The following is a 12,946-nucleotide window of genomic DNA, read 5'->3' on the forward strand; positions in this document are numbered from 1 at the left end:
GTATTGAATGCACGAATGATTCTAAATTGGCACGAAGAAAATCAATACTCTATACCATTTGCGGGTCAAATCACTACAAAGTGAAATTGCATGAACACAGTACGTAGACACGCACTTTCGTGATAAACTATAGATTTTGATCGATAGTAAGACATCATGTTTAAATTTAATAGGAATGTCAAATTGCCTTTTTTCAGAATTGTTATTTATTACTACAAATATTTTTCGACATAGATCTACTAGCATATAACTTAACTTAAGACGTCGTGACTAACATGCATGTAGCTTCGGTTTACACCCGAAGATACATGTATGTCTAAACGTGGTTATAAGATGTTTCTTAAGATACAACTTAAGACTATATATTTCTTATATGAAATATATGCCTTTATTTTACGAGAAATAGTTATAATTATATTGTTGAATTAGATAGGGTTAGGGATATTGGGGCCATTCTGTATAATTTTTAAGCACTACGGGATTGACCTCTTTTCTGATGCTGACCTCGGACAGACAATCTGAGAAGCATTTCTCTTTAAATCACCTGTGTATTATGTGACATATCCAAACTTTATTTGGATTAATGTTAATTAGATACATCAGTCAATCGGGGAACTCCCATAATGCGTTTGAATGAAGAACAAAAACATCATGTGGCTCGTAGCAGAATATTGCGAGGATTGCAGATTAATATTGAAAAAAAGACACAATAGCCAATCGAAATAAGTTTATTGATACAGAAGTTGCAAGCATAGCCTCTGTTGTTAAAGGGACTGATTCACGATTTTCCCCAAAATTTTATTTTTCACTTTTAATGATCAAAATCTACTGTCTAATATGTTTTTAAAAAATTCACATAAAAATAAGGTTATACATGATAACAGAAGCTGATATTAGAGAGTTCATTATTTGTTTTGTAAACAAAGATTGCGGTATGCTATTGTTTGCGAAATTTTCAAAAGAAATGGATATCGATCTAGGTTTATGATAATTTTCACATTTCAAGCATTCTTCCTGTAAAATGTGTCATCTAAAAGTTAAAATGTGCGACTATGCAAAATAAAGATGCTTTACATTACAAAATTGATATTTCACTTGTTGTTTGTTTACATAAAAAGACTCGAGTCTTTGTTTACATATCACATATTCAAGGCTAAAATATAGCTTTTATTCTTGCATTCAGGTCAAAATTTTGGTTGTCAACATTAAATGAGTTATACTTTTAATATCTAACATCAAAAATAGAAAATATTTTGTTCAAAAATCGTGAACCAGTCCCTTTAAGAGATGAATCTCACTTAATACATGTTCAAATGTATATAGCTATATACTTGACTTCTAAAAGAGTGATCTGCAAGTTTTTGGTCTGTTAATACTTGTAAATATTTTACCTGTGGGTGCAGACAATAAAATATCAAATCTGTTTTCGTGATTGTTGATTGTGTCATTTCATAATATTCATGAAAATCGAGAGTTTCGCTAATCACACAGCCATTATTTTGAGGTAGGGACTTGCTTTCGGACTCAGTAAACGTGAATAGTGACTATAACTAATGGTATGCTCAATTAGTTGTAAAAGCTGGGAAACATCCTTCCTTGGTTAACACAACATAAGCCTGGTGGGGATTCCGTTGGTCATTATTACCTGTATGATTTCAATTTTGTTGGTAAGATAGTACCACACAAATGTTATAATTTGCGTCAATTGCTGAGAAATTAGATTAACATTTAGCTGAAGATATAATATAACTACAGATCCAACAACAAGGCTGCGTTTTAGGGTTTGAAATCGATATATTAGATCATTCACATTGATCAAACCAAAGTGGAGTCTTAAGTTGATATGGTGTAGACATTTTAAGGGTTGGGAGAAGACAACTCTCTAAGAAATGCAGTCTTTAGTTGGTCTTCTAATTTTCTTTTGCAAGGCAATTGAATCAAGCGGGACATTCATTAGGAGAGAATATGATACCATTTGCGAGGTTTTGTCGGCTGTTGTCATATCACATGTCTATTACTGTGTAAAATATTTCATATAGTTCAAGATATATATTTCTCTGCCTATAAAACCTCATTACGAAAACTGGGCAATGGAAAACCAAGTTGTACAGTCCAATAACTCCCCCTGTAAACCTGGGGTTGCTATGGTAAGTATGTGTGATTCTGCATAGTATTAGCGCATCATAGTTTATTGTTATGGCATCAGTTTGTATATAAGTTTTGTTGTCGGTTTCTACATACCTAAAGTATTGCAGAAACCTCTGATGTTCCAGTATAGTTTATTGGATCATCCATCATCAAGCACTCTTTCATGGCTTCTCAGTTCAGACAAGATGGAACCAATGTAATTTAGGAGATTGTGAATGCGGATCTGATGGTCGTACATAATAAATGGGTGGATCGAGGAATTCAATTTTGTCTAAATTTAGAGTTTCTCCCTACACTTTATACATGAATTGGATTTTGAAAATACACTTATTCATAATACGAAAATCCGAATAAGAGACCAAGGTCCTGTCCTCACTCATTAGATTTATATTTTGCTAAACTTTCTTCTTGTAATAGTTAATTTGAATATGCACTTTGCATAATATCAATACATGTAAAATAGATTAGGACCGGTGGAGAATGGTGGTCTTTCCTAATCATGTCAAATGCCGCAAATTTAAATCGTTTAGTGTTATGTTCAAAATGTATCTAACTGTGGTATCCAATATCCTTGAGGATATTCCTTCACAGGAATATATTGTCCTTAATGCTAATCGGTTTTTGTATATGTCAGTGCAGTGCTAGGTGATAAGACACTTGATTCAAAGACTAAACATCATGCGGATCGTATTGCTGATGACCATTCCTTTGGTAGGACATCTCGTTACCCCATCACATGCTGAATATGATGATTTACGACAAGAAATTATCTTGCTTAAAACAGCTTTCCACCAGAAAACAGAAGAAATCAACAAACAAATGTTTATTTTTCGAAAACAGATAGCCAGGTTAGAAAAAGAAAACCAGCAAAAAAATAAAGGTAAACTGCAATTTCTTATCGCCTTTAAAATAATGTTAATTAAAGTAATGTACTATATGAGATCCTATTATCATTATACTTTATTTCAGAACTCGCTGCACTACAGAAGATCCTTCACGAGATTTCTATAGCTGAGCAAAATTATTATGTGCAAACAAGGAACAAAGGCAAGTGTTTCACCTCGGACGCATATACACTGTACATGTATGATAAGAGGGTTATACTATTTAGTAGCATATGGTGACTTTGCTAGTTTTCACTTGTCTATGATTTCACTCACTAAACTGCTCTAACGCACGAACAAATCCAGTTTCTGTATATCCTCCGCTTAAAGTTTTATTCATGTTCTTAGGAAAATTGAGACTTTACATGAAAATTTTCATTGCAATATAATATACATTATCCGAATGCTTATTCCCTTCCAATGAGAGTTGATAACCATAAACTAATGGAAACTGCTAATTGAAAAAATGTTTTGCATGTCTGCAACTCCCATTTGCACATCGCAGTATTTTAATTTCATATATAATTATATGTCTCCCCAATATCATATCTAAAAAACTCAAACTTTATGACAAACGGGATCCATCGTCAACTTCCCAGATTTACATAGCAATTTTCCATTATCAACTGCTTATGGTGTTTATGAAAGGTGAAGATAACGAACAGTGATCAATCTCATAACTCCTATAAGAAATACAAAATAGAAAGTTGGGCAAACATGGACCCCTAGACACACCAGAGGTGGGATCAGGTACCAAGGAGAAGTATGCATCCACTGTCGACCAGTCACACCCGTGGTGAGCCCTCTATCTTGATCAGATAAATGGAGTTATCCATAGTCAAAATCAGTGTGCCAAGAACAGTCTAACAATCGGTATGAAACACGTCAAACAGTATTGACCCAATGGTATATTGTATTGGCTAACTAGATCGTTATAACGACCATATAATTTTCGAGTTGCTACTAAGAGATTGTTGAAACCCCTGCACCATCAACTTGTTTGTCAGTAGTCTGCCTCGATTTTAAAAAAAGAATGACCATACGTAGAACAAGATCTTGTGTATCGAATCAGTTGAGAGATATAAACACCATATGCAGGTGATAATGGAATATTGCTACATAAATATGGGAAGTTGACGATAGAGAAGCTCATGTCTCTAAAACACAGTACAACTTGCACTTACAGGTATATGTAAGACTATGTTAAGACAAATTAGGCTTTGGAAACGTTTTCACACACATATTCTAACTACCAATGCGGTTTGGTTTGTGTTTTCCCTGGACGTAACAAATACAGCATGATTCACTGGAGTAGTTGTCACAGACTGTTCACCATCGATCTTCAAGAGTTGTGGAGATTTAGAAATCAATGGTCTTGTTTGTCCCCGTCTGTATAAAAACTATCAGAAATGCTCGACACGGAAGGAATTTTGACATTTTGTAGAATTATCAGAATTTGCGAGTTTACAATCTGATCAACCTACGTTCTCTATTGTGTTATTGTATCAACTTGAACACGGTATGAAACTGGTCCCGTCCTAAGTGCAAGTGTCCCTTATATTCATTTATATCCAGTCAATGAGATGGATGAATATGTTACATGTACCGTACCTACAACTGTATACTGAATTCCTAAACTTCACAACCCCCCTTACAAAGATACATTGCTGGATCCAGTAAATGTTCTACCAAGTCCATATCTTTGCTCCTCACGAAATTATAACTGCTGTGAAGGAGAAACTTCAAAGGTATCTTACCACAACATTTGCGAGAAGTGGCGTAAATCAAATGTGGATTCTATAGAAACTTTTAGTGAATTTGAAATCCCACGACTTTTTCCAAATCAAGTACGGATGTACTTCAGATTGTAGAACTTTTCAACACTTTGCACGGCCATCCCTCACGACAAATTGGAGATTAGGTTTTTGACATCATAAACAGCTGCTTTTTCAATTAAAATGTTCATATCTTGTGATCAATGCACGCTAGTCATTTTATTTTAGAGGATTCATCGCTTATTAGAGGGGTTGAAGTTGAAGATAATGTCATACAACATACCTGTAACAAGCCCGATTCGCATATAAATGAATATATCACAAATTTATTGAAGCAATTTCAATTGCGTAAATTAGTGAAAATAAATTAATATTAAAGTTTAAGAGGGTGTCCATTATGATATCAGGCAGAGGTCGGCACATGCTATCTCTCAGATTTTCATGAAACTTTGTGCACAGGTTCCTACTGACCCCAATATGAAATTTGCCAAATAAAAAGTTTCTATCATGTTTAGTATGGGTTCGACATGGAAAAACAACTTTGAGATAACTTTCGGTGCAAAAAGGTCACGAAATATTGGAAAAAAGTGCTATGTTTGAACAGCTCTAAAATGTCATATAACTAAGAAATAGAGGAAAGCAATATTTTATATGTTAGATATACACTATATGCAATAACTAAGAGGGGTTTTGTGTGTATATTCATCCAATGAATGAATTTATTAATTGTTAAAATTGCACATATTTCACACCAATATATTTTACAAAATAATGATCAAAATTTAAGATCTCATAAAACCCAATACAATGTCTCAAAAGAAATAAATTATGTATAACCAGAAACTTGAAGAGGTGTATTTCAAGTTACAAAAATAAATTCAGTGGGAAAAGCAAGGTTTGATGGTGAAAAGTTGAACTGAAATCTCTAAATTTTCATAAGTGCGAAAAGGTCAACTACTTAAATGAAGATTGTTGAACTACATAAATAGAAATAAATATGAAGTACATATAACCAATCAATGATTAAATGATTAAAATTCATGAAAAATCACTAGAACCTATGAACATTCAGAAATAAATTTCATGTCTTTGTATACATTCTACATAATAAAGGCAAAAAAATGCCTATGTAAATCATTATATAAAATTTTACAATGTTGATTTTTAGAGGTCATTTCTGACACAGGATTTGAGATAATAGTCAATTAATTAACACACATATATGAAGTTAAAATTATCAGTAAATCAAATTTTAATCAATTGCCTATCATGAAGAATCTTAATTCATTCACTCACATTACAAAATTGACATTGGCAGATCCCGAGGCGGTTGGGGGGGGGGGGGGGTAGAACACACCCTTTCCCTTTCTCTGGGACATCTAGATAGTTATTTAGCATTAACCAGAAATTTTTTTACTCTCTTGTAAAGCATTTCCTTTTGCATTCATGAAATAACATGCCAGATTCCATTTTCTGCCTACATCAGATTGACAGACTTGCTTTAAAGGGACTGGTTCACGATTTTTGATAAAAATATTTTTCATTTTTGATGTTAAACATTAGAAATATAGCTCATTTAATGTTGACAGCCAAGATTTTGACCTTCTGAATGCAAGAATAAAAGCAATATTTTAGCCTTAAATATGTGTTATGTAAACAAAGACTCGAGTCTTTTTATGTAAACAAACAAGTGAAATATTGATTTTGCAATATAATGCATCTTAATTTTGCATAGTAACAAATTTTAACTTTTAGATGACACATTTCACCCCAAAAATGCTTGAAATGTGAAAGATATAATAATACTTAGATCGATATCCATTTCTTTTGAAAATTTCGTAAACAATAGCATACCGCAATCTTTGTTTACGAAACAAATAATAAACTCTCTAAAATGAGCTTCTGTGATGATGTATAACCTTAATTTTCATGTAAAATCTTTCAAACACATTAGACAGTAAATTTTGATCATTAAAAGTGAAAAACAAAATTTTGGGTAAAATCGTGAGTCAGTCCCTTTAATGCATGTTTACTCTGATGTTGAAATATATATTGACCACTTCCAGATACACAACATGTTTGTTGAATTTTACCCAGTGATGGAAAATGTTCATAAAGTATCTTCAACTGATGTATAAAAGGTTACATGTAACTACCCCCCCCCCCCTTCAAATCACTGGATCTGTCTCTGTTTAACAAATGACAATAAACAAATCATGTCTTAATGCCTGGTACTTAGTAGCATGGTTTGCAAAGAAAGAGCTAGTGCATATTTCTGACATTTGTTACAAACAAACTTTCCCCCTAGAAATTATGAAAATAGGCACTGAATTTATATTGATACATATATATTAACAATTGATACATTTCACAGTATGGAATCTTATTTTGCCACCCCACCACTCTCTTCTAATTTATGTCTAATGCCATAGCAGTGTTTCTTTTGAATATTGGTTCACAAACAGGAATAAAATTTGTCACTTCAAAAAATTGAAATATGCTGCAACCATAGAGTTAAAGTAGTGGTCATCATTTGATTATCTTTGTCAGCTACAAAGTGTTTCTGTGAAATAACTGTCAACATATCTAGATTGAAGTGGAGCTATGAGTTCTGCAATTCCCCTTATAACTTCACAAGTCTTTTGTCTGTAGTAATTCTGTGTTCTCTCCAAAGCCTCTTCCTATCTTGGACTCAGCTGAGATCTAAATAACAACAGTTGTGTAAATTAATGGAAATAAAATGATGAACATGTTTAAATAGCACTGTAAGCAATGCACTAAGAAAGTCAAGATCATATGTTTGATATAGTCACAAGGTCAAAGGTCATGATATAAAATAAATTCTGGTCATTAGGCATTCCATGTGAAACAAAGTAACCCAATACCTTATCCCTCAAGATATAACAGATCTGGTAATAATGAATGTTTTTCAAAAGTAGGTCAACAAGGTCAAAGTCAGAAGTTCAAAAGTAAAGCTCTTTTCATTAGTAATCTATAATATGTGAAATCTACATCAAAGCCCAATCCAAAGTGGTTGAGAAACTATATACCAGTTTAAAGTTTTTGAAAATCATGCTATTTTAAAGACTTAGGTCAGGTACTAAATCAAAAGTCTGGTAATAAAGAATATACACATTTTGTATATAATTATGTAAAATATCAATATAATAAAATCTGGGTTAAACTTCAAAACCAAGGTCACAATATCAAACAGCATGGTATCAAATGAAAGTTCTTGCCATAAGATATCTAAATACTAAACATAAAAGGCTAGACTACCTTATATATAGTTCAGGAGAATTGCCTACTGTAGGTCATATTTTGTTAAAAGTAGGTCAAACACAAAGGTAAAAAAGAATTGATACCAAAAGAAATGTCTTATTATAAGGATTAAAAATATGAAATATGAGAGCCCTATTACTAACATGAGCAAGTTCCAGACAGACATTGCCACCCTCCCCCCACCCCCACCCCCGACTTTAGTCATGGGCGCATAGAAATCAACACAAATTAGGAACATTTGCATTTTGAAAGGATTTAGTGTGGCCCTGTTAACCTTTAAAAGAATTTGTTTTAATTTCCTGTATATTCCCATATCATACTTTGATCTCCTCCATACCCTAATTCTTTAGCCCCTGAATTGAACAAAATAAAATTTACACTACCTGAAGATCCTTGCATATGAATATGACTAATCATTGACATACTCTTTTTGATAAGAGGATTGTTAAAGATGTTTCCTTATATTATCCCTTATAAAACTTTGACCCCCTATTATAGTCTCATCCTACACCCAGGTCATGAATTGAACTAACTCCAATCTACACAACCTGGGAATGCTTGCATATTTTCATACATTACACGACCCATCCTATTTTTGTCTTTTCTTGATTATCTCCCATCAAAGGGGGCATGACCTTTCATTTAAACAAAAATGAATCTCATTCACCCAATGGAGCTTTTGGTTTGTGCAAAGTTTGATTTAAATTGGGCCACTGGTTCTGGAGAAGATGAAAATGGGAAAAATTATTACCACAATGATGACAACAGAATCCAGACAATTTTTTATGAGAAAAGCTCTCTTGAGGCTTCAGCTCAGGTGAGCTAAAAGAAAATAAAACTATATATTCATTGATTAAAAAATTAAACCACATTCTGATTTCAAAACATCACCTCTGACTTATATATATATATATATATATATATATATATATATATATATATATATATATATATATACATATTTGAAATTATCTAAACAAGAATTGTCTGAAAAGAGTTTAAAACTTGTCGAGTGGGTTAAAATCTTTGATAACAGTCACGAATTAAAAATGCATGTATGTGTTGTGTGTAGCATGGTGACATCACATAAAACTTCAATATGAAGGGTCAAGGACGTAAGGTAAAAATGTTACTATCATATGACATAAGGAACACATATTTCTGAAATATCCAACCCCCATCTCTAACCATTCTTATATTATTGTCAAAGTTAAAGTTTTTATATTCAACATGTATGTCTGTCAAGTGAGTTAAAACAAACGGATTGTGACATCATAACTTTGGATGCCTTTGGTCAGGATTTGTCTCAAGAAATATACATGTCAAATGTGGAATTTTAAAGCTCTTATCTGTAATAGTTCTAAACTTACATAATTTATGAATTATGACAAAGTCAGATGTACCATGTTCTGAATTTAAAATCTTTTGATTGAAATAAATAAATATACTCACTGATACAGTCTGATAATTGGCTTGCAGTAGGGGTGATTTGACTATAATTATTTTCCAAATCTGTAATGAAATGGGCGTTGTATTCATTATCAAGCTTTGGTAATTGGTATATACATGTATGTCACACTAATACACTTTAGTATCTGTGTGCATGCAAATCAATCATCAGATTTTGTGTCATGTTAAAACACCTGAATTTTATAATCCATTCAGCTTAAATTTAGAGAAAGAAACAAAAGTATATCAATGATATGTACATCAACCTTTAACACCCCACACCCCCACACACATAATGGTTCTTGTAGTTGCATAATTACATGAATAAATCATTATTTTTTTTTATATTTATTATTCGGTTTTTGTCACATACATACATGTACATATACTACCCTCTCACACTGATTCATTCATCCTTTAATAGTTATTAAATCTAGGAATCCAAAAAACAAAGACATGTGAAAAGTAGATAGTAAAAAAAAATCAGTCAAAACTAATCTGAAATAATTTTAATATATATTATTTTTTTATGCATGCATGCTGATATGTACATAGCTTGCAGGACAATAAACATTTTTATAAACACTTACTGAACTTTTCACCACTTTCATCTTGTTTTTGTGTGATTCTATTGTTTCTTAATTCAATGATTTGTAGATGAACATTGTTTTGTACAGATTTCAAAAATCCCTACATTAACACACACACCCCCCCCCTCCCAGATTGATTTAATGTTGTTGGTTTTTTTTTACTGTGGGTATTTATCATTTTATCAGTATTATTTTAAAAAGAATCATTTCATCAAATGAATTGTTTGCATTGATACATCATGAGAACTTGCATCAAAATTGTCTAGCAATCAAAGACAGTTTTCAAAGAAAAATAACAGAGAACATTCGACATTTATACTTACCACTTCCAACGGGAACAACCACTAACAACAACTTGAAATAGGAAAAATATTTCCCTTCAAACATTGAAGTTTACTGCTCTGTCTGCTTTACACTTTCCTTTGTGTAGTAGATAACAACATTTGGTGGTGGTTGCCTCCATTAAATCCCCAAAGAATCGCAATGACCTCGGCATACTAGTAAGCATCTGCACCGTGCACGATAGTTTAAACAGTTAAACTTTTACGTCGAATTCGAAGTACCCCGATCTGTACAGCAAGGGGTCAATTTCGGTTGAATATTACACGCAGTTCCAACTTTAAAATATCTTGAATATCCACTTATGTCTTTTGAACAATTATTAAGGGTTGACAAGTCCCTAAAATAAGGACCATTCCTAGAAAAACTTCACGTTTCTATCACTTGTCAGCCATATCTGTTTACCCACGAAACTTTGATAAGGTCCGGGCTGAATATTTATTTTTCACTATCAAATTAAAAAAAAAATAATTCCACGTTTACACTTGATAAAAAAAATCTAGATAAGTCAAAAATGTTCTAAATAAATACTTTTTTCTTCGAAAATTACAATTTACGCAAGTTTTGGATCATTTTACATTTTTTACGCCAAGGGAGGTAACTCAAATTACTGGTTTTTTGGCTACTTCTGTCAGTAAATGCTCAACAACAGCATTGTTTCCCAGCAATTTTATTGTTTCATCTTGATTATTAAGGAATTTCCTTCAAATATTGTTTATACGTTCTGGACAAATTTTATTGTATTGGGTATTATTTAACTTTACAAAATGATCATTTTCTATAGATTATATAGTGTCCTCCAATTTATGAAATAGGCCAAGTTTTGGCATCTAACAATGTTTTTTGTGAAATTCACTTTACATACGATAAAATTGGCGTATGACCTTAACTTTTATTGGGTATGAATAAAATTTTGGGGAATTGCATGTGCCAGCCGTATTATAGCTACTGCCTGATATCTCCGTGGACGGCCTCTTAAAAACAACGGAATTACTTTGATGCATAATTGAAGGTTTTTTTTAAATTTTCCTCCTAGAAGTGCATTCTATACTTTGATGAAATAGAAGATGTCATATTACAATTCTTGTGTTCCCTTGGAAATAATTGAGAATAATTAAAATTTTAGAGGTTGATTTGATGCTTTGTAAGTTGAATACGTTGGGGTTTTCGCCTAACGATTCTCTTGTTGTTCTGTCGTATGTCTTATTGTAAGACGTAACAACGCAACTAGTATTTCTGTCATCAATTCGTTCTGTTGGTTTTTTTTCGCTCTTAAATATCGAAAAGACGACATGGCACAAAGTAGCCATCATATAGGTAGAGGAGACCGATTTGCTTCATCGGTTGCATCTCTTACATGAAATTTTAAAATCTACATTATTCAAATTTGCAGTGATTGCAAATTATTGTGCAGCGACGGCTATTACATGTAGGTTGGTATGACATGGCTCTCACCCTTTGTCAAATTAATGCACAACTTATAAAAATATGGCAGTATGAACTCAGTAACAATCTACTTCACGAAGGTATTATTCCCGTTAGGAAAGTTATAATTACATATTATATTATCAATATTCACTGCTGATTGTATTCTGTTTTGGTGTTTATTACTTTTTTTGTATTGAAACCGACTATCATTTTAGATAAAATTCGAAAGAGAACGTCTTCGACTACAGTTGCTTTCCATGCCTGTTTCTCAAATGACGTCAATTATCTAGGGAGAAGTCAAACCCTCATTTTTGACAGAGTAATCACAGACACAAATACTGGATATTCAAGATCTAGTGGAACATACAGAATTCCCAGAACTGGGTTTTACGTAATAACATGGGTCACACCTGTTGTTGGAAATATACCCTTTGAGCTACTTGTGAACGGGGAACAAAGGGGTCGGACTGATCCATCCAGTACTGGAAATGGTGCATCTCAAAGTACATCAGGAATAGCCGTACTGTCATTGTATCAAAACGACAACTTGAGTATCCGTACTCATCCAAGCGCAAGTCCTGTTGGTGCACTCGTAAGCAACACATGGCAAGATGCATGTTTTTCACTATGGAGTATTTAACAAATAAAGTTTACATACAAATAGTGTCTGTGTGGGTCAGTGGATTGGATGGGGCTTAATAGGAGGGGATCAAAAAAGGAAAGGGCGATAAAGCTGTGGGAGGAGAGGAATGAAGTACGAGAAAGACAGATATGTTTTAAAGAAAGGGGAGGGCGATGTGAATCTGTTCCCAATCCAATTTGGTACTTCCAGTCATTTCAAGAACTTTTAAGTCCGCGTGTAGTTGTATTCTGCGCGCCCGAGCGACAATCATGGTCAATATTTTCCAGTAACATTTTGCTGTGTTAATAAAGGATCAAATGAGCTTGATTTTATGAACGTTTTAGCTTTATCGCTTGGTTCTTTTTACGGAAATAACTTGCACGAATACCGAGCCCAATCAAAAGTTCGAGGAATGTTTCAAGCACTGGC

General features: G+C 33.0%; 1 protein-coding gene across 1 annotated transcript; it reads left to right on the plus strand.

The window, feature by feature from the left end:
- Positions 1-2,780: 2,780 nt before the first annotated feature.
- Positions 2,781-12,556, plus strand: LOC130052240 (uncharacterized). The gene is made up of 3 exons (XM_056156662.1): positions 2,781-3,028; positions 3,118-3,195; positions 12,111-12,556. Exons 1-3 carry the CDS (start codon positions 2,827-2,829, stop codon positions 12,533-12,535), a joined length of 705 nt encoding a protein of 234 aa, XP_056012637.1. The 5' UTR covers positions 2,781-2,826; the 3' UTR covers positions 12,536-12,556.
- Positions 12,557-12,946: the final 390 nt, after the last annotated feature.

Source organism: Ostrea edulis, chromosome 1, assembly GCF_947568905.1.
Source record: "Ostrea edulis chromosome 1, xbOstEdul1.1, whole genome shotgun sequence".
Taxonomy (NCBI): Eukaryota; Metazoa; Mollusca; class Bivalvia; order Ostreida; family Ostreidae; genus Ostrea; species Ostrea edulis.

Excerpts from the sequence above, each read along its gene's own strand:
- LOC130052240 (XM_056156662.1), top strand. The coding sequence starts at position 2,827 with ATGCGGATCGTATTGCTGATGACCATTCCTTTGGTAGGACATCTCGTT. Across the intron at positions 3,029-3,117 it reads AAACCAGCAAAAAAATAAAG|AACTCGCTGCACTACAGAAG; the intron begins GTAAACTGCAAT and ends ACTTTATTTCAG. Across the intron at positions 3,196-12,110 it reads TGTGCAAACAAGGAACAAAG|ATAAAATTCGAAAGAGAACG; the intron begins GCAAGTGTTTCA and ends CTATCATTTTAG.